This window comes from Dermochelys coriacea, chromosome 10 (genome assembly GCF_009764565.3).
Source record: "Dermochelys coriacea isolate rDerCor1 chromosome 10, rDerCor1.pri.v4, whole genome shotgun sequence".
NCBI lineage: Eukaryota > Metazoa > Chordata > Testudines > Dermochelyidae > Dermochelys > Dermochelys coriacea.
In genome coordinates, this window is record NC_050077.1 from 18,290,613 (window position 1) to 18,313,953 (window position 23,341).

Below are 23,341 nucleotides of genomic sequence, written 5' to 3' on the forward strand. Positions count from 1 at the left end.
GAGCCCACTCAGCTCACTGTCACTGTACATCTCCTGGGCACTGGCAGATGCGGTATTGCATTGCTACTCAGCAGCAGCTCATTGCCTTTTGGCAGCAGGTGGGGCAATAGGCCTGATAACTATCGTCATTATTACGAGGTGTTCTTGGCCGCCTCGGTAAGGTCGGTCAGGAGCGTCTGGGCAGACATGGGCAGAGGGACTAAAATAAGAGTGACTCGACCAGGTCATTCTCTTTAGTCCTGCTGACAGTCCTATTGCACTGTCTTCTGGTGAGCAGCCAGGAGATGAGGATGGCTAGCAGTCCTACTGCACCGTCTGCTGCAAGCCAAAGATGTAAAAGATAGATGGAATGGATCAAAACAAGAAATGGACCAGATTTGTGTTGTATTCATTTGCTCCCCCCTCCCTCCTTCCGTGAAATCAACGGCCGACAATCCTTTCAGTGAGGTCTGTCAGGGGCACCTTGAAAAGTTTAATGGAGATTCAGTCCTGCCTGGAATACTGGGGGGAGGGATAGCTCAGTGGGTTGAGCATTGGCCTGCTAAACCCAGGGTTTTGAGTTCAATCCTTGAGGGGGCTATTCTGTGTGACAGTTGTTCTTGTTTCTCCTTGATATAAAGCCACCCCCTTTGTTGATTTTAATTCCTTGTAAGCCAACCCTGTAAGCCATGTCGTCAGTCGCCCCTCCCTCTGTCAGAGCAACGGCAGACAATCGTTGCGTGCCTTTTATCTGTGCAGACACCATACCACAGCAAGCATGGAGCCCGCTTAGATCGCTTCGGCAATTATGAGCACGTTAAACACCACGCACATTATCCAGCGGTATATGCGGCACCAGAAGCTGGCAAAGCGAAACCGGGCGAGTAGGCGACGTCAGTGCGGTGACGAGAGTGATGAGGACATGGAAACAAATTTCTCTCAAAGCACGGGCCCTGGCAATGTGGGCATCATGGTGCTAATGGGGCAGGTTCATGCTGTGGAACACCGATTCTGGGCTCAGGAAACAAGCACAGACTGGTGGGACCGCATAGTGTTGCAGGTCTGGGACGATTCCCGGTGGCTGCAAAACTTTTGCATGCGTAAAGGCACTTTCATGGAACTTTGTGACTTGCTTTCCCCTGCCCTGAAGCGCCAGAATACCAGGATAAGAGCAGCCCTCACAGTTGAGATGCGAGTGGCAATAGCCCTGTGGAAGCTTGCAACGCCAGACAGCTACCGGTCAGTCGGGAATCAATTTGGGTGGGCAAATCTACTGTGGGGGCTGCTGTGATGCAAGTAGCCAACGCAATCAAAGATCTGATATCAAGGGTAGTGAGTCTGGGAAATGTGCAGGTCATAGTAGATGGCTTTGCTGCAATGGGATTCCCTAACTGTGGTGGGGCCATAGACAGAACCCATATCCCTGTTTTGGCACAGGAGCACCAAGCCAGCGAGTACATAAACCGCAAGGGGTACTTTTCAATGGTGCTGCAAGCACTGGTGGATCACAAGGGCGGTTTCATCAATATCAACGTGGGATGGCCGAGAAACGTACATGACGCTCGCATCTTCAGGAACTCTGATCTGTTTCAAAAGCTGCAGGAAGGGATTTTATTCCCAGACCAGAAAATAACCGTTGGGGATGTTGAAATGCCTATAGTTATCCTTGGGGACCCAGCCTTCCCCTTAATGCCATGGCTCATGAAGCCATACGTGGGCAGCCTGGAGAGTAGTCAGAAGCTGTTCAACTACAGGCTGAGCAAGTGCAGAATGGTGGTAGAATGTGCATTTGGATGTTTAAAAGTGCACTGATGCAGTTTACTTACTCGGTTAGACCTCAGAGAAACCAATAGTCCCATTGTTATTACTGCTTGCTGTGTGCTCCACAATATCTGTGAGAGTAAGGGGGAGACGTTTATGGTGGGGTGGGAGGTTGAGGCAAATCGCCTGGCCTCTGGTTATGCACAGCCAGACACCAAGGCGGTTAGAAGAGCACAGGAGGGCACGCTGCGCATCAGAGAAGCTTTGAAAACCAGTTTCATGACTGGCCAGGCTACGGTGTGAAAGTTCCGTTTGTTTCTCCTTGATGAAACCCCCCCTCCCCCTTGGTTCACTTTACTTCCCTGTAAGTTAACCACCCTTCCCTCCTCCCTTCGATCACCACTTGCAGAGGCAATAGTCGTTGCTTCACATTCATGCATTCTTTATTAATTCATCACACAAATAGGGGGATAACTGCCAAGGTAGCTCGGGAGGGGTGGTGGAGGAGGGAAGGACAAGGCCACACAGCATTTTAAAACTTATTGAATGCCAGCCTTCTGTTGCTTGGGAAATCCTCTGGGGTGGAGTGGCTGGGTGGCCGGAGGGGCCCATGTCCCTCCCGCCCCACCGCATTCTTGGGCATCTGGATGAGGAGGCTATGGAACTTGGGGAGGAGGGCGGTTGGTTACACCGGGGCTGTAGCGGCGATCTGTGCTCCTGCCTTTCCTGCAGCTCAACCATATGCTGCAACATATTAGTTTGATCCTCCTGCAGGCTCATCATTGAATCCTGCCTCCTCTCATCACGCTGCCGCCACTTTTCAGCTTCAGCCCTCTCTTCAGCCCGCCACGTATTCTCTTCAGCCTGCCACCACTCCTCCTGGTCATTTTGTACTTTCCTGCACTCTGACATTGTCTGCCTCCACGCATTTGTCTGTGCTCTGTCATTGTGGGAGGTCATCATGAGGTCAGAGAACATTTCATTGCGAGTGTGGTTTTTTTCGCCTTCTAATCTTCGCTAGCCTCTGGGAAGGAGAAGATCCTGTGATCCTTGAAACACTTGCAGCTGGTGGAGGAAAAAAAAAGGGACAGCGGTATTTAAAAAGACACCTTTTATTGAACAATGGGTACACTTTCACGGTAAACCTTGCTCTTAACGTGCTTTTGTTACAAGGTTGCATTTTGCCTTCCCCCACCGCATGGCTAACCCCTCCCCCATCCCCATGGCTAAGAGCGGGGAACATTTCTGTTCAGCCACAGGCAAACAGCCCAGCAGGAACAGGCACCTCTGAATGTCCCCTTAATAAAAGCACCCTATTTCAACCAGGTGACCATGAATAATATCACTCTCCTGAGGATAACGCAGAGAGATAAAGAACGGATGTTGTTAGAATGCCAAAAACATAAGCTGCAGTGCTTTGTTCTGCAATGATTCCTGACTATGTGCTGCTGGCCTGGCGTGCTAAAGTGTCCTGCCATGGTGGACGGAATAAGGCTGCCCTCCCCAGAAACCTTTTGATAAGGCTTTGGGAGTACATCCAGGAGAGTTTTATGGAGATGTCCCTGGAGGATTTCCGCTCCATCCCCAGACACATTAACAAACTTTTCCAGTAGCTGTATTGGCCGCGAATGCTAGGGCAAATTAATCATTAAACACGCTTGCTTTTAAACCATGTATACTGTTTAAGAAGGTACACTCACCAGAGGTCCCTTCTCTGCCTGGCGGGTCCGGAAGGCAGCCTTGGGTGGGTTCTGGGGGTACTGGCTCCAGGTCCAGGGTGAGAAACAGTTCCTGGCTGTCGGGGAAAACTGGTTTCTCTTCTTGCTTGCTGTGAGCTATCTAAAACCTCATCATCATCATCTTCCTCGTCCCCCAAACCTGCTTCCATGTTGCCTCCATCTCCATTGAAGGAGTTAAACAACACGGTTAGGATAGTGGTGGCTGAACCCCCTAGAATGTCATGCAGCTCATCATAGAAGCGGCATGTTTGGGGCTCTGACCCGGAGCGGCCGTTTGCCTTGCTGGTAGGCTTGCCTCAGCTCCTTAAGTTTCAGGCGGCACTGCTTCGGATCCCTGTTATGGCCTCTGTCCTTCATGCCCTGGGAGATTTTGACAAATGTTTTGGCATTTTTGAAAACTGGAACAGAGTTCTGATGGCACGGATTCCTCTCCCCATACAGCGATCAGATCCCGTACCTCCTGTTCGGTACGTGCTGGAGCTCTTTTGCAATTCTGGGACTCCTTCATGGTCACCTCTGCTGATGAGCTCTGCACTCACCTGCAGCTTGTCACGCTGGCCAAACAGAAAATGAAATTCAAAGGTTCGCGGGCCTTTTCCTGTCTACCTGGCCAGTGCATCTGAGTTGAGAGTGCTGTCCAGAGCGGTCTCAATGGAGCACTGTGGGATAGCTCCCGGAGGCCAGTACCGTTTAATTGCGTCCACTCTACCCCAAATTCGACCCAGCAAGGCCAATTTCAGTGCTAATCCCCTTGTCGGGGGTGGAGTAAAGAAATTGATTTTAAGAGCCCTTTAAGTTGAAAAAGAGGGCTTCGTCATGTGGATGGGTGCAGTGTTCAATCAATTTAACGCTGCTAAATTCGACCTCAACTCCTAGTATAGACCATGGCTAAGTTTTGACAACTCCCCATTTTGACAGTACGAGATGGTACAGTACATTGTACCGGAAGGCCATGGTTATCAGAGGAGCCAACTGTTATGAAACTTCTGGGCATTTAAATTCAAAGCAATTGAAAATCTGTTGCATAGGGTGGCTGAGACAGCAGACACGTTATATGGGACATTCTCCATCTCCCTGAGCGTGAACTAGAAATTTCTGCAGTTTACCCCGGAGGGAGAAAATGTGCATGGGCCATGTAAGTGGAGTTGAGTATGATACAGATACATGTGGCATAAAATGGGCTTCATTTGCTACTTAATACCATATGCTGTAGTAGTGACTGTAGTCCAGTTGTGTGGGCATGTTCACAGCCCACAGTTAGTTCTTATGAGCAAAGTCTTTTATTCAGGCTTTCCCTGTTGGATGAGGATTTATGCCTAAGGGACATCTGTCTGTGTTGCAATATGAAAGTATTAATTGGGACTCTTAGCTACTTGAGTCTGTAGACTGGGGACAAAATTGTAATTTGGAGTGGGCATTGGGGAATTCAGGAAAAGAAATTGTTTTTTGTTTTTGTTTTTTTTTTTAAATTCCCAATAATATTTTTAGTGGTTTTTCACCTGCGAAGTGCTTGACAAGCACTAACCCTCAGGACTTTTATTCTGTTTTGTAGATTGAGAAGCTGATTTTTGAGAGCATCTTTAAGAAATATTTGAAGAAATAAGTCTTACTATTTCTTGTTTTGGTAACTTTTTTGCCCGCAAAGTTTATTTAATTCCACTGTTTTGAATTTGCCTCTTGGCTCTTACCACAGTGACTTGTTTTGTTTTTATTGGAAGACCATTGAGGATTTGTAGTATTTTCTCTTCTGATTTTTTTTGGGGGGTTTATATTTAAGAGTAGAAAAATTAGACTATCATTATTTTTCTTGATTTATTAAACATAAACAAAGCTCACAATGAGTATGGGAGATCTTGCCGAACAGCCCCCTCTGTAAATAATTTTCAGCAACGTAAACTCAGATATCATTCAGTGTGTAGTATAAAAATCACTTTTGTTGGATATAGTTTTACTGGATTTAACCTAAAACCTCCAATGCTAGTTATAAGGAAGCATTTAAGAGTCTGGTCTTAATTAACTTAAGATACTGGACTTGGATATGCAAAACCAATAACTTCAGAATATTAAATAAAGTTACAGCATTCAAAGTCATATTCACTTGACATATATGGGGAGAAAATGAATGTTGATGTTTCGGTTTATCACTCCCCCCACTCTTTCCCCCTCCCCCCAAAGTTATTTAGCATGACATAAAGTATATCCAACAAACTTAATGAAAGTAATGCACCTTTATAGTCTTTCCTCAGTTTCTTGTTATGTAGTTATCCTGTGTATGATAAATAACTTCCTAACGTTAAACTTGCTGCTATACTTTTGCATTATACTTGAGAGGTACTGAAAATACTTGGTAAAAATTCTTACTGTATAATTATTTTGAGACATATTAGTGTGATGATCTGATTATGATTTGGTTTTTTTAAAATCTCCAATTCTGGGACATCACAAATTAAACTTCATACTGCAAAGGAATTGTCTGAAAAGTCATTTGTTATTTCCTGACCCTTGAAAAGGGTAACAGTTCTTACTTTGCAAGTTTAATTCTTCCACAGTCACTTTCTCTTTAAATCTCATCTCAGTATTAGGCAGCTCATCACAAACAATTTATCTACTTACAGGGAGGAATTACCTTGGAGCAGTTCTTAGTTCCTCCACAGTTAACTAAATGGTGTTTGTTCCTGGCTGGGGTGGGTGGGAGTGTGTGTGTGTGTATATGTGAGACGGAGATCAATCTGCTTTTCTCTTTTTGTCCATCTCTTCCTTCTTGCCAAATTGATCAAGATCTGACATTCCATACAGTCCATCCAAGTCTGAGAACTTGACCGTAGTTCTCACAGCAGGGCATTGACATGCTAGAACACACTATCTTTGTGTTCTGTTACTGTGCTTACTCAGTTCTGATTCAAGGCACAAGTTTAAGGTGCTTGCTTCTTCTAAAAGTAGCTAGGGTATACAGTGTAAGCTTATTTTTCTTTCTAAGAAGATTATTGGATTGTTTTTAAATGTGAGCTGTGTTCATAAATGTGAATCCCTCTTTTAGTGTACTCTTACATAAAAATAATTTTCTTTTTGTAGATCTGACAGTGCATCAGCTGATCAAGACAATTTAAAATACCCTGCATCCAGAGACCGGGGCAGCTCTGCCTCCTATGGATTACAACCCTCAAATTCAGCTGTGGTGTCTCGACAAAGACACGATGATATCAGAGTCCACACTGACATACAGAATGAAGAAAAAGGTATATGGATTTCTGTTTCATGTGTAAAGCACCAGGGGATATCCAAAAAAACCCTGAAAGGCAGAAAACTTTAAAATTGATGAAAGGGATTATCTTTACATAAAGCGTAGTTAATCTGTGAAATTCATTGCCACAAGATATCACTGAGTCTAAAACATAGCAGGATTCAAAAAATATTAGACATTTGATTTGGATAATGAGAAAATCCAGAGTTGCATTATATAAAATAAAAAAACAGATATTAATTGACTGATTAGAAAGAAAGTTTGCTGTGGTCCTGTTATTCCATAATTGTCTGCTATGGCTTTCTGGCTCCTTCCTCTGAAATACCTGGTACTGGTTGCTGTTGGAAGTAGGTTACTGAACTAGATGGACCATAGGTCTGATCTGTTATGGGAATCACTATTTTTCTAGTGATCATAGCAGTGGATTTGGAATTTACTTCTGGGATCTAGTCTGTACTTTGCCGCTCGCTGTAATCTTGAGCAAATTGTTTAACTTCTTTCTGCCTCAGCTTACCTTTATTATAAAATTGGTGTGATATCTATTTATCCCACAGTATTATGAAGTTGGTAGATAAAACATTTCGTGGTCCTTGGAGAAAGTATGAAGTATGTTCCTATATCTATATATTTAAAAAAAAAGTGACATTTGTCTACTTCAACTTTATAGCTATTTTGTGATTGGGAAGTTTCTCTAGATTCTAACAGCTTGTCTACGCAGCACAGCAATGTGCACTGGAGTACTTTGAATTCTAAAACCCACCAGTGTTGTGCAGTAACTAGCATGCGTGGACTCTGCTGTGTGCAGTAAAAATTCCCTAGTAGGAAAGGGTTTGAGTTAGAAAAGTCCATGCTTTCTCTCCTCCTCCCCCCCACCCCCTGCAAGTTCTGAAAAATCATAGTTTTGCAGTTTTCTTTGTGAAAGTCTGTACTGTGGAAATGACCAAATACACTGATTTTGGTAATCAGGCTTGGGAAGTATTTCATTCTAGTAGACTTAAAGGATATATACCTCCACATTCTTATCTTATCCACTAAAGGAACTTACATTTTATGATGACAAGAAATCCATATTTCTGTCAAGCTTTGTGTTTTGCTCTGGTTTTTGCATTAGTGGTGGTTTTGGGTATGTCTACATTACAGACTTCTCTCCACTGAGTCTGCCTATAGAGGTCCAGGTACTTGTGGCTGCTTGTGTGCGAACTAGAACATGTATGTTTAACCTGATCAGAATAAGTTATGTTTTGTCCAAGGAATAGTCAAGCTAATAGTTGTCACATATGGATTGTTTCTCTTCATTCATAATTCTGACTCAGTAGTGATCATGGGACTGCCATTGGCGGAATGTTTCAACACTGTAACGAGATTTGAGAGGTTACACCACTCTTGGGCAACAGTCCAGGAGGTGGTGTTTGGCAAGGAGGGGAAGAGTACGTTTTCCCCTTTTCCTCCCTGTTGTAGGCAGGTAACATTACGTTTGATTGTGCGGGTACTGGAAGTTCATTCCACAACCTTTCACAGCAGCCAGCTATTCCCTTGTATATACTGTCTCAATTTCCACCATTGCACGTAATGTTGTCTGCATGTTTCTGCTAAAATGAACAACACTGTAATATTAACATATTTAATTACTCCTGGTGGAATTTAGCACCAAAATATTAAAAATTATATGGACAATATTGTAAAATTCTGCATATTTTATTTGTCAGAATAACACAATATAATCATGTGAGCGCCAATTATTTTGGTAATGTATTTCAAAATACCTGTCAGCAAGTATGTCTGTAAGAATACAGATGACAAAAAAGATTCAGGAAATATTTTTTGACAAACATGCAGACCCTGGCCATCCCCTAGCCTCTCCCATTCAGTCAGGCATATCTGTCCCTGTCCTCTGTGTCCCTGCGCCTCCACTCAGCCACCCCTCTTCTCCTGTCCCCCATGTGTCCCTGCACCTCCATTCTCATTCAGCCCCTGCCTCAATATTGTCACCCCACTAGCTCCTGTGCCCTCGCTCCAGTCTTTCCCCCCCACTAGCCCTTCTGAACCCCAGTTTATATGACCCCCTAGCAGCTCCATGTTCCACACACTGTCCTTCTCTCCCTTCCTCTCCCCCCTCCCGGTCATATCCTGTTCCTCCTTATTTATATGACAATGTGGATATTTTGGAAGGTGGATATTTAAATGTGGCTTTGGTTTGGTGTGAAGTCAGATGTTACCTGACATCTTCAATTAAATTACATGCTTTTAGTCTTGAATTTTATTGTGGTATACTGTCCCTTAACAATAAAATATATTATAAACATAATTAAAAGAAATGGTGTTGTAGCCATGTTGGTCCCAGGATATTAGACAGACAAGGTAATATCTCTTATTAGATCAACTTTTATTGGTGAAAGAGACAAACTTTCAAGCTTATACACAGCTCTTACTCAGATCTGCGGAAGGTATGCAGTGTCACAGCTAAATAAAAGGGAGGGACAGATAAGGAGTAACCTGTGGTGCAAGAGACCATTCAAGGTGAAGTGAGCTGTTAACATCTCTAGAGTCATAGGACAAAAGAGGTTTAATAGTTTACAGATTGTTGTAATGAGCCATAAATCCAGTGGAGACACACCTGCAGGTTTTGTATCTGTTATTTCTCTTAAAACTGCCTTCACCAAACAAGGAAACTCCAGAGTGGAGTGTTGCTTTACTTGTGGCAAAAAGGCCTTGATGACGTATGTTCTTTCTGTTTGAACTGAAAAAAATTAGAGAAATGGTGTAGATCAAATAAAAATACATAATAAAAGATTATCCTTTACTCTAATTTTCCAGTTAATTACATAATATACTTTACATAGTTTCAAAGTAAGGATGTTACAGGTCTCTGTACAGAACTTTGTGGGGTCCTTAGGGAATGGTGAAATTTCCATTAACATCTCAGATGCACTGCTCTTGGAGAGAAGCTTTATAATTGCTCTTTGGGCCCACTGCATATCAACATCATTTGGACTTCAGTTTTTAAATTTCCTAATTCCTGCAGCTTTAAAAGACATCCCTGTTCCAAGCAACTGCTATGGCTGCTAGAAGATGGTCTGCGTAATAGTCATATTTCTTTTTCATCTTCCTTATATTGTGAGGCAGTTTGGCTTCTGGAAGTGGTGTTGCTGAGAGAGGGCCTATCGACTATTGGTGATCTTGTGTCAAAAAATCTAGATGAGTTCTTCCCTGGTTGACTGTAGGGGTCAGGTAGGGAAGAAATGTTAAAAGGCTGCCTGCATGGCTTGAAATTTTCTTTCCATGTCTGAGCTTCAAGATTGAGTTCTTGCCAATCAGACAAAGGATTGTGAAGGCCCAATAGACTATTCTTTTCCCTGTACAAATTGGCAATCCTGTGGAGAGATGGGCAGAGGGAAGTCCATCACACAAAGTGCTGCCGCAGACATGATGGAGCAGAAGGTTCTTCCATTCACTATGTAAATTATCAGAGAACTGGTTCTTTCAGGATGGCAGTGGCATTTGACGGTCACCGTAGGACAGTATGAACAACAGTGGGCTGTGCAGTACCATGAGGAGGCGTTGCAAGACATTGGGAAGGTCATGCACAAGAGACCATCCTTTCTTCTGGGTTGGCTGATCAATGGTGAATCCGTATCTAATTAACTTCCAGGGCTTGTATAGCCTGGTAATGTGCAGGCTTTTAAGGAACATGATCCATTAGGGAAAAATGTGTTAGTTCAGGAAGGTTTTTAGAATTTAAGGCAGTGGCAGCATTTTAAATTTTATTTAACTGTTAGAGGAAGTGTTCCCAGTTTAAGTATACGTTGTGCACTTAGAGTGGACCAGTGGTTCTCAATTTTTTGTATTGGTCAGCAAGCTTCTGAATGTGACCCTCCCCTCCCTCTCCCCTTACAAATTAAAAATACTTTAAAAAATATTTAATACTGTTATAAATGCTGGATGTGAAGTGGTGTTTGGGGGTGGAGGCTGACAGCTCGCAACCCCCACATTACCTTGTGACTCGCTAAGGAATCATGACCCCCCCAGTTTGAGAATGCCTGGAATAGACTCTGTTCCAAATTTAAAAAAGTTTTTCCAAATAATAGATTGTTAGTATACCATGTGTGAGTGAGGATATTCGTTGACACATGCAGTTTTTCAAATTGACAATGTCCCTTTTAAAGCATTTCTTCCGGGAATTTTTTTTACTGGCTATTGCTACAAATAACCCCTAACATCTTTATGACTGAAACTAGAGAACTTCCTCTCAGTGTTTTTCACCACTTCCCAGAGTGTACAAGATAATGTTTACCTGTTACCTGTTAGCAGCAGAAGGTCTGGAACTAGAAATAAGCAGGCAGCAAGGAAGAGGTGGGTATATGCACAGAGGATGGGTGGGCCCTAAGCCTGTTTACACTCAGGCTCACCCAGAAGACCTCTCTAAACATAAATAACACGCTTAATCTTTTTAAGGGATTTTAAAAAACTCAAACATACGTATTATTTTGAAAAATTGAACTTTGATTATTTTTAACTCTAATTTCAGATTGATAGTGTCCCTTTAATTTAATCTGAACAAGTGACCCAGAAACTCAAAGGGCCTCGCAAAGCACTTTTGAGTATGAAAGTCTAAAATCAAGCCAAATAACACATTCAATTTTATTCATAATTAAACTGGAAGCCTTTTAATTATTTTAAGCACTTTATTACATCGGTATAAACGTGGTACTAAATAGACAACGCAATAATATTCTGATTTCAAACCAATTTTTTCCCAGGTGGCTACAATGTCAATGGAGGATCTGGGGAAAATACTTATGGTCGGAAGTCGGTGGGGCAAGAGCTGAGAGTTAACAATGTGACCAACCCTGATTTTACCACTGTTCAGCATGGAAATCGTGCTTTAGCCACAAAAGACATGAGGAAATCACAGGGTAAGAATGCTGTGTGTTTACAGGAAGAATAACAGTAAATTATTTTGAAGTGTAAAATTGTAAACTTCCAAAGATAGGTTGACTTCAGATGAAAAATATTTGGGGAAAAATACACAATTTAAAAACAAATGTTTTGGCTATATTGTTACATGGGAAAAAGAGAACATCAAAATATGACTCGAATTTGACAACTCAATTTATCTTCTAAAGTGAGGAGCGTGGTCTACTTAGTGATAAGAGCAAGATGAGAATCAGTCATGAGCTCTGCTCCCGCTGCATCAGAGACTTCCTGTGTGAAGTTGAACAGATCTTCAGCCTTATTTTTATGATGGTTTAATTTGAACAGTGTTTGCATGAAAATAGGATTTGTTCTATGGCTAAATGAAATCATAAACACTAACTACAGTTGTATGACTTAGTCCAACAACAGCTGATTGTTATAATTACAACTCTCCCCGATATAATGCAGTCCGATATAACATGAATTCGGATATAATGCGGTAAAGCAGTGCTCCAGGGAGCAGGGCTGCTTTACCTCATGATATCAGAATTCATGTTACCACAAGCGATTCCTCTGAGCTCCCCCCTTACTTGCTGCGGCTCCTCCTCCCCAGCTCACCTCCGCTCGCTCCCTCCCACAAGTGCGCTGCAGCTCTGCTTCTCCCCCTTCCCAGGCTTGCCGCGATTGGCTCTGCAAGCGCACTTGTGGGAGGGGGCGGAGCGGAGGCGAGCTGGGGCAGGGGGTACAGAGGAACCACTCCCTGCCCCAGGTCACCTGCGCTCTGCCTCTGCCTCCTCCCCTGAGCCTGCCACTGCCGCCGCTCTGCTTCTCTCCCCCCTTCTTTCCAGGCTTCCCGCGCCAAACAGCTGTTTGGTGCAGCAAGCCTGGGAGGAAGGGAAGGAATGGGGGAGAAGTGGAGCAGCGGTGGTGGGCTCAGGGGAGGAGATGGAGGCGGAGCAGAGGTGAGCAGGGGTGGGGAGCGTTTCCTCTCCCTACCCCGATATAATGTGGTCTCACCTATAAGACAGTAAGACTTTTCGGCTCCCGAGGACCACGTTATATCGGGGTAGAGGTGTAATTAGTGGTTCCTAAAGGCCTCCACCAAATTGACTGTGCTATGCAATTTGTAAACAAATAGTAATGGACAGTCCTTGACCCAGATAGTTTAGTCTACTTTAGGCAAGACAGACAAAAGCTATGAGAGAAGAATATTATCTCCATTTTACAGATTAGAAAACGGGGACACAGACTGACTTATTCAAATAGAGATTTTGTGGCAGAGTTAGGAATTAAACCTTGACCTCCTGAGTCCCCAGTCGAGTTCCTTAACAAGAATGTCCTGCCCTTTCTGATTTCTTCAAATGAGCCATAAGTAGATGAATGACTAATAGCTGTCCCTGTTTTAAGTCTCATGTCTCTAGTAATAGAATTTAGGGGTGAGAGGAGAGAATATTTTTCAGTATTAGCAGAATATTCTTAATAGTATGTATGTTTCCCTTGAGCAAGCCACATCTTTAAGTTGCTTCTTAAAGTGCAAAAACTACAGTCTTTAAAGAATGAAATTTAAAAGTAACCATCTGTGACTAAAAGGAAAAGAGTACTTGTGGCACCTTGGAGACTAACAAATTTTATTAGAGCATAAGCTTTCGTGAGCTACAGATCACTCCGATGAAGTGAGCTGTAGCTCACGAAAGCTTATGCTCTAATAAATTTTAGTCTCTAAGGTGCCAGAAGTACTCCTTTTCTTTTTGCGAATATGGACTAACATGGCTGCTACTCTGAAACCCATCTGTGACTAGTACACATCTGTTCATATTTCATCTGTCTTTGCACTCAACAGTTGAGGGCAACTTTTTATTGGGGAGAGTTCACTAATTGGTGGTGTAGTCTCTTAGCAAGTTATGTTGAAACTTAGTGTCTCCTTTGAAATATAGAATATTTTTTTTTGTGGTAGGATTTTATTTTAATTTCTTTGTTGCCATGATCTGAATGTGGTTTCTTTACAGTTGTTTAAATATGGAGGTTGTCTTACTATGAGGGGTAATTAGCATGTTGCAGAAACTTCCCTATTTTGCAAACAGAAAGTCTTTTGCAGGTGTCCTGTATTTAATGCTTTGCTTTGCACAACTTCATTCATGTTCATTTTGTCCTTCTGACTTGGTTTCAGCCTATGATTTAGGCTCTACAAACTGCCAGTCTCAACATTTTATTATGTATAAAGGTCAATATTTCATTTATTAATCAAATTGAAAGAAAGCTGTCTTTAACAGAATTAGAAACTGCAAGACTTTTTCATAGAGGAAGGAAGTATGTCTGTCTAAACCAGTAAACTTTGTCTCTTTTTCTTTATAGTTTCATATTGTAGTTTCTTTTTGTATATAAAACAGCATAGCTGCATTTTAATTGAGAAATAAATGTACAGTTCTTCTGAAGAGATTACAAACAAAAGGATAGATACACACAAGATGAGACACCAGGAAGTCAAGAGGTGAAGATTTAACTACTACAGGTTTAGTTATTTCTGTTAACTTTAGGTATACAAGTTAAAACTGAAGAGCCTGCCAGTTTGCTCTACCTCCAGAGCTGCAATTGGTGACAGAAATCCCTCTGCGCAGGTTTAGCACTGCCTTATTCAAGACATTTCTAAATTACTTACTAAAGAGTACTTATATTCTTATTCCTAACTATAGTATAACTGGTACAGAGTGCATTTCAGAAAAGTAGTTTCTCTCTAAGGCTCCGGTGACCTGTTTCTCTGCAACCCAAATGCTACAGAAATTGGCTGACAAGGCAAAAGAAAACCTTGAGCAAAACTACTCATCCTGTTCCTCTCCTTTCTTCCACAGTGGGTCAGAGATTGGTGATTTTCTGTTTTCTGATGAGTCATTACAGTGCCCTTGCACCCTGCTCTCCTATCTCTATAGCTCAGCCATGTACGGAACATTGGCAGGTAATCTTTGCAGAGAAGCTGCCAATTAAGTCCAGCAGCCAAAGGCTTCTCAAATTAGAGTGATCTTCTTGTAGCAGGGATTCCAGTTCCTAGAGTGGGAATTTCATGGAAGAAATTCCAGCTCTTGCATTAGCAACACCAGGAGCTGACTATGGTTCCTTCAACACTCCTCATGGGATATATGGTGTGTTTTCCCATTTCTTAAGAGCATGACTTCCAGATAAGTGAAGAGAAAAGGAAAATGAATTCCATCTACATGGCTACAGTAATCAGTAAAGTTGAATACATTGTGCTCGGTTCCAAGGAAGAAATTACAATGAGGAAGTAACATATTCTCCAAAAGCCTTTTTGAAATTCTTTGAGCTTTTGGGGATGTATAGACATGCTGGCCAGAAACAAGATGTACATTAGACTGCGTCAAGTTTTCCTTGCCATTTCCTTTTCATAAAGATGCCCAATCACCTATCTTCCTCAAAGTTTTAAGACTCTGAACTAATGGCCAATGAGAAACAGATTCTCAAATGCCTTTTAATTTTTTTTAAACCAGGCAGGGCAGTTACAACAATTGATACCTGTCTGGAAGGTTGGGAAGCACCTTTCCCAACCAGAATAGTACAAGGAGCGTGGTCTCCTAGGGTGAAATGACCGATTTAATAGTTTACCAGAACAAAGAGTGACAATCCACAATGGTCTCAAACCATTGATCCAGTAGTCAGTGATGACTAACGGTAATCTTTCTCATGCTCCATATGTCTTAAACAGCAGGGAAAATCTAGCCAACCAGTCTTCCAGAAGGAGCCCTACAATCTTCTTTAAACAGAGGAAGAAAAACTACTATCCATCTGAACTCCCCCATTCAAGAGAACACCATCACAGTTGGCTGGCTAAGCAAAGAACGGATGAATTTTATGGATTGGAGTTGCCACTTCCTGTCTTGGGTATTAGTAGTAATATTGGTTGGCTTTAGTCAGACCTAAGGGCGTCCAAGCAAAACTACAATTCTTCTTTTTGTATTTTTATCCACTAGACTAAAACATGGAGCAGTAGCCACTCTCAGTTAGGAACAAGGGAGCTCTTGTCCACATTTACTTTTTTCTTCAGAACAAGATATCTCATTGAAGATCAGAAGAAGAGCAATAGTCTTTCTTATCATGCAAACCTGATGTAGGATACCATGTATTTGGGGAACAAGTCTCTGGGAAATAATCTGGTTGTTCCACACAGGAAGAATCTGCTAGCATAGGAATCGATGCCATATCAAGATCCTACCAGGTAGAAGTTAGCTGTCTGCTTGTTTAGGTCATCTAACTATTCTTTTTTCCCCAGTATCAACATGCCTTTCTCATCAAAGAAAGAATTATGAGTAAAGTCTATGCATGCCTGTTGGTATTCAAACACTAGGGCAAGGTTGGACAAATCACTTCTAATTCTCATAAGATTGTACAAGTATGGGATTTTTTTATCACTATGGTATGGATAAAGATGAATCCATGTGGAGTGCATGTTTCCTCTATCTTTGTTTGTTCTCATAGTAATGACTACGATTTTCCTTCCATCCAGATGTCAAGATATAGCTGAAAGCAGACTCTCTATTACTTCTGATAGATGAGCAGTTCATTTACCTCAGTTCTTCTATCTGATATTAAAAGTATTTACTGAAAATTGATTTAGGTTTCACTGTACATTTTATTTATCGGAGTCTTTTCAAATCCGGTCATGAGGAGGTGTAGTGAGGGATTTCAGGGGGAACTCACTTATGTTTGTTCTACTTAGACAAACAGGTACCAAACATAGATTCTATTTTCAAAGTAAACAAAACTTTTCATAGTTCTGGAGTAGTTCTGATGTCATTTGGTAAGATTCTCTCCATGTAAAATAAATCTGACAAATTTTAGACAACTCCAGAGTCATCAAGATTCCTGAAGCTAGTAGGTTACCATCTTATTTAGCAAAAACGAGGAGTCCTTGTGGCACCTTAGAGACTAACAAATCTATTTGGGCATAAGCTTTCGTGGGCTAGAACCCACTTCATCAGATGCATGGAGTGAAAATACAGGAAAACAAATTTGTTAGTCTCTAAGGTACCACAAGGACTCCTCATTGTTTTGATACAGACTAACATGGCTACCCCTCTGAAACCTGTCATCTTATATAGGGCTCCAACTCACCTATCAGTAATAACCTTATGGACCATGGGATGGTACATCTCAAATGAAGGTACTGGTCAGGTAGTAAATTGATCACTCATTCACTAAACAATACAAAACTTATGTGGAGTCCATACTCAACACAACATTTGGACGGAAAGGTTTGCATGTAGTAGTAACTTGTTAACTTACATTTATTTTATATTACAGTGGCACAAAAGAAGCCCCGACTGAGATCATGGCCCCATTTGCTCTGTACATACACATATATTATAAACAGTCCCTGCCCAGAAGAGCTTGGAGTCTTAAACAAGACAGAGGGGATGGAAGAAATAAGTATGATGCCTATTTTACAGATTAAAAATTCTGTATTTGTCTCTCTTCTAACATTAAAACAACATGACCTGCCACCCAGAGTGGAGTGGCAGTACTTAAAACGAAAACAGTTCCTAATCTTTCAGTTTGGTGTGGATGCCCTAGGCCTGCTCAAGGCCCCTGAGCGACAGGAAACCTTGGAAATGCCTCTTAAACTCCCCAAGTCCATGTCTGCTATATATGCTATATATATGCTTTAGTCTGGAGTTCTTTGTGTAAGCATATGAAGGTGAGTTATCACAGCCCTTAAAAGAATCTCAGTGGCAGAGCATATTACAGAATGTTACAAATGCTTCTATGGATCTCAGGCTATGCCTGATACAGCAAAAGATTCTATTCAAAATGTATTGGACTCCATGGAAGTTTGCAAGATGGGAGCTTTGTCCTCTGATATATGTTGGTGCTGTAAAAGAGAAAAAGGAACCCTTCGGCATGGGATTGTCAAACAGTCAGGCAGTTGTGGAAAGAGGTGGACGCAAGCTTCTTCAACCAGACCTCAGTTTAAAATTATTTCCTAGGTTATGTACCTACTATGCTTGGTTTAACTCCACTACAAGACTTTGATTCTTGAGGGTTGTCATGATTATGAAGCTTGTGATTTTACAAAAAATGAAGGAGTAGGCTTATGCCCAGAATAGAGCAATAGTATTCGGACCTATCTGAGTGAGCAGCGAAAGAATATCTTACCAATATCGAGAGCACTTGTATGAATTGGAAGAAATTTGGACCCTGTTTCTTGATACACTTGGATAAAGAATGCAGACAGCTCAAGGAATCCAGACTTCCTTTCCATCTGACCCCTCTGCTTTTTTTGTCTCCCTTCATCCCCCCAGTTCTTTCCCTTTTTTGACTATTTGTGTGTATTTTTGTTACCTCAACCCTAACATGTTGTCTCTGTGCAGTATTGTTTTATTTTTGTATAATCTAGTCTTGCATCTTTGACAAGCTGTAAAATTGCATAATTTTATTGAATAGCCTGTGAAATGGGCGGTATTTGGTAACATGTACAAGCTGTAAATTGTTTACTTTTTTATTTTTTGTTTCTTTATGAATACTAATAAAAATGATTGTCAAATCTGTGTTCTACTGTTCTGAATTTCTGAAAATGTTTCATTCCTGTTAAAATCTCTCCTGCTTGGGACACCAGCTGCTAAGATTTCATTTTAAGATCTTTGGACCTGAATATACTGGAGATTAGGAAAGTTGTATTCCCCTGAAAACTTCCTTTCTCTTAATAGTTAGGGAGAATAGGATTAGTGAGTCTATAAGAAGTAGAGACATAATTACAGTAAAGGTATTCTGTTGTTTTATAAGTGGAAGACCTTGCTGCAGAGGCAGGAAAACAGAGCTGTTCAAACAGTTAATCTGTTCTTATTGTTAATCCATCATAAAATTAAATTTATTTCAGTTCTGAAGTTATTGCACTGATAGGCTCTTCAGCAGGCAGGGTTAGCCTAATGCTGTAACCACAGGTTTGTTCTGCCTAAGAGCAACAAGGAGACTGAAGAGACATAGTGTTTCCTATTTGCTAAAGAGAAGAAATTTTCAGGTATCTGAACCCATTTTTCTATTTCATTTTTTTAATTTGAGGCTAAGGTAAAAACAAAAATAAAACTGAGTTGTTTTTTTCACAAGAAATGGCTATGCTATTAAAATATACCCATGAATTTAAGTTCAGCTTGCTTATAAATACTCATACATCATTATAGAGAAAAAAAATATTTTTCAGAGCGATCGTTGACTTATTCTGACGAGTCTCGACTGTCAAATCTTCTTCGGAGAATTACTCGGGAAGATGACAGAGACCGAAGACTGGCTACTGTAAAGCAATTGAAAGAATTTATTCAGCAACCAGAAAACAAACTGGTTAGTAATGTTAACATGCAGTTCCATGTATCATTAAAATGTATAATATGTTCGTTTTTTAAATCAATTGTATAAACGTTTGACTATTGAAGTGTAGGCTGGGTTAATGCACTTTTTTTTTTTAAAGGGTAAACATTTCTGGGCCATGCGCCCTTTCTGTAGCATTCAGGAAATGATTTATAGCTTGATTACTTAAGACATTTGCCTCAAAGCAAAACCACAAATATGTGTGAGCCCAAGATGTAAATACGACATCCATTGTATAACAGTCAGTCTGTTCTTTTTCTTCTGACTGCTTCTGGAAATATTTTCTTGATGCATTAAGTGCATTTTTACTTGCATTAAAATGATTTTATTGTATTCAAAATAATAATTAACTTCAATATTTTTAATAAAAATTGAATACTTATATAAATCATGGATTACTGTGGCAAGGGTCACATCTGAGGGAAATGCAATTTTCTAGAAAATACAGATGTGGGGGAGGGAAGAACTTCCTACAGTGGTACTTGGGAAACCAGAAGCACCCCATCCCCATTTTAATTATGAGCTAGCTTGATGCAAATATCATTGTCTCACCAGTAACTTCCCAGCTGTTGAACAGGGACGGGTGATAGATTAGAATATTTCAGAAAAACGAACGTTTGCTTAACACCAACCTCTCAGATCTCTCTAAAGGGCAAAATAGAACCACTGAAGCATGAACCTTCTACTCCTTCCAGGGATCACTGCCAAGTTAGCAAAATCTCATAGTTAACTGTATAATATAATAAATCTGAATCCTGTCCATTACCAGGATTGGATTGATAGTTAATGATTAAAGGGCAGTCTCTGTGTTGCAAACCAGACTTAAAGCCAGTTAAAAGGGGCAAGGTCAGAAGAGGGCTCCACCTGGAGTTAATTTGCCATAGCCATTTTACTATCTTTGCCCAAATAGGAAAGATTATGGCAAAATAGCTTTGGTTCCACTGCAGCCCTCTGACTGACTTCATCCATGACCCTATGTAACAGGATAGCTTGCACCTTTTAAAGGTGAGAGGCCTGGGGCTAGCCAATCTTAGATAAGTAGGCACACCTTAGCAGGGATCAGGTTAGTTCCCTATAAGAGCAGCAGGAATCTGCAGAGAGAGGGGAGGCTCAGAGAGAGAGAGAACCAGAGGAAGCTGTGACAGAGACCGTAGAAGAGTTGTTATGCACACAAGACCTTTGTCCAGGCAGAAGGGTTTGGGCCTGGAAGACAGAGAACAAGGCTGAGGGCCAGGGAGAGCAGATTCCATGGGAAGAGAGAGACTTCAGCCAGGTGGGGCTGAGAATGGCTTGCCAAGGCAGGAAAGAGCTGGGGGGAGAAGAGAAGTCCCAGGACTGAATATAGTTTTGCCTTTCATGCCAATAAATTAGATCCTAGGAGAAAGTGTCGTTTAAGGAGCCTCTTGAAGTGGGAAATTGAGGCAGGGTTGCCTGTTGAGTGACTTTGGCTGCGAGAGGGCGCGGAAGGCAGTTCTCATGATGAAACTCTGGCTGCAGGCCTTTACCATGAGACTGTGCTGCAATTGTTAAATGATATCTTAGCAATAGACTGAGTTCAGATATTGTCTGATTATTTTAGGTCTGCTACCATAAGGGGCACAAGTCCAGTTAGCAAGTTGGAAGTCAAAGCTTTGTGAGCCCATCTAGTATTTTTAAAACTGAACTGAAACAAAGAAGACATTGCATTTGTCTCCTCTAAATACAAATTTGCTACCATGAAGGCATCCGTCTGACCACAACAGAAATATTACTGTTTCTTGGAGAAGGCAGCCTTGATGCAGTAGACAGTATACCTCTCAAAGACATTCTGGTGGTTAGGGCTTCCTTGTTCTAGAAGAAAGTGTTTTGCTTCCTCTGAATCACTGTTAGACACAATAAGAGTCTTCTAATCCCATTCTGCAGTTTACAAAGATTTGGCAGTATAGACCTGAGGTGTGAGAAACAGCAAATTTGCCAGTATTTACATGTTGGCGAGAGAATGAATCTATTGCAGGTAAAATATCTACATGGGATATTTATTAATCTCCTGTTCTGCAGCAATTGGTGCTGAGTTCAGCAGTCTTGCTATCAACATCAGAGGCTTCTTTTGAAATCATATAAATGTTTTTCCCTCTTAAAGTTTAAACCAGTACACTTTTCTCATGCAAATGAGACCTACATGAGTTACTCTCCTTTAGCTTATTTTACAGTAACTGTAAAGTTTCTTTCTGAAAAATCAGTGTGGTGTTGATTTCTGCATCATATTGAGTATCTTTTTTTTATTGAATAAATCTTGTTTGGTCTTGATTATTAAACACCAGGAAATGCATATTCCATCAAGGATTCCTGTTGTCTATCAGGCATGTGAGAGGAGCTATTATACATATGTCTTTAAAAAAATAAATAAAGGCATAAGAATACTCCCAGTGAAGTGCATGCCTGTTTTATGCTTTTCATAGCCACAATGCTGTTAAAACTTCTGAAGGAACCCACAACTCATAAAAAGTCTTATCTGATGCTGATTGGAATAAAATTAAGCATAAGTAGCTGGGAGGCCAGACTACTTTACATGTGAATTTTAGTTCACATGTATTTATAAACATCTTTTTGGAATCTAACATAGGCCTGTTTCCCTCCCACCCCTTGTGGATCTTACCTGTTTTAGGCTTAGTTGCATCTCTCAAGCTCTTCAGTGGCCTTGGGATTTTTCACAAGTATGCTCAGAAAAAAATACTGATCATCTGTGAGCATTTCATGTTGTTTATTTTGGGGGTGAGTGTGAGTGTATTTTAATGTGGGAGAAGTTAAAACTTTTCAAAATGGGACAGTTCAGAGCACTGTCGTCATTTAGTTTGCTAGCATGAAAGCAGGACTCCTAAATTAAGGGTTAGCCTAGCTGAAAATATGAAGACTTGCTAAAAATCTCTTCATATCGTTTTACTTGTAGGATCTTGGCTCAGGTTCCCACTATTTATTAGTTGACCTCTACCCCATGCCCTTCTCCATCCTCAGTCCAACCTCAGTTTTTTATAATCTTTTAATTTAGACTTTTCAGAACACTAGGGAAGATACAGTAGACTTGCAGATACATTTCTCAGAACAGTGCTAATGCCCATCAAACTTGTCCTTAATTCAACAGTGAAGGAAGTTTTAGAGTAGACCCACAAACAATTAGAACAGTAAGTATCATACTTCTCACACGTGGCCTGTCAGAACATTGTCAAAGCCTCTACACAGTGTCAAACTTTTAATATTTTTATAAAGGAAATATTTTCTTTAACTTAAACCATTCCAGGAAGTACACTTTTCATCACTGAAATTTTTAGCTATGAGCGGATAATGTTCTTGACATAATCTTGAGCCAAAACTTTAAAACATATTCGAGACAAAGATTTTTAGTGAGCCATAATATCTGTAGGCACTCGATCAGGGGTGGGCAAACATTTTGGCCCAAGGGCCACATCTGGATATGGAAATTGTATGGTGGGCCATGAATGCTCACGAAATTGGGGGTTGGGGCGTGGGAGGGGGTGAGGCTCCGGCTGGGGTGTGGGTTCTGGGGTGCAGGAGGGTGGGACCAAGGGGTTCAAAGGGCAGGAGTGGGATCCAGGTTGGGGCAAAGGGTTGGGGCATAGGAGGAGGTCAGGGTGCAGACTCCAGGCAGTGATTACCTCAAGCAGCTCCTGAAAGCAGCGGCATGTTCCCCCTCTGACTCCTACACAGAGGCGTGGCCAGGTGGCTATGAACGCTGCCCCATCTGCAGGCGCTGCCCCTGCAGCTCCCATTGGCCCTGTTTGCTGGCCAATAGAAGCTGCGGGGGTGGCGCTTGGGGCAGGGGCATTGTGCAGAGCAGAGCCGCATAGAGCAAGCCCCTGACCTCGCTCCCTGGCAGGAGCTCAAGGGCCAGATTAAAACATCAAAAGGGCCCGATGCGGCCCCTGGGCCATAGTTTACCCACCCCTGCACTAGATGCCACCACCGTTTTTGCATTCTGTCTCGCAAAGCCTGCATAAGTCTTTCCCTTCCTGGTTCCATGGTATCCTGTGCCTTTTCATACTTTCTTTCCCAGAAGCAAAGGTTCCCCAACTTGTTTTATAATGACACCATGGTATTCTGAGGGCGTCAAGCACACAGTCCCTCTTATTTTGCCATTGTTTTCTGAAATGGATCAGTATTGATCAGAATGTAAGACTTTTGAAGTGACCACACACTTTATCCCCCAAGCACATTAGAAGGTAAACATGTTTTATAAATAAAAAAACATAAAAGTAGGAGTATTAGTTTTTAAACATGTCATGTTTTTTGTTATAGTGCCTAACACTATTGCAGTTGATGTATTTTTGTTTGGCAGTGCACTGCAGTA

At 41.5% G+C, this 23,341-nt stretch overlaps 1 protein-coding gene across 1 annotated transcript in view; it reads left to right on the forward strand.

The window, feature by feature from the left end:
* SMG1 (SMG1 nonsense mediated mRNA decay associated PI3K related kinase) overlaps positions 1 to 23,341 on the forward strand; it is a 121,864-nt gene that overhangs the window by 16,383 nt on the left and 82,140 nt on the right. The window contains 3 exon segments of the mRNA XM_038418662.2: positions 6,552 to 6,715; positions 11,478 to 11,633; positions 18,836 to 18,972. Of these exon segments, the coding sequence (XP_038274590.1) occupies positions 6,552 to 6,715; positions 11,478 to 11,633; positions 18,836 to 18,972 (457 nt within the window).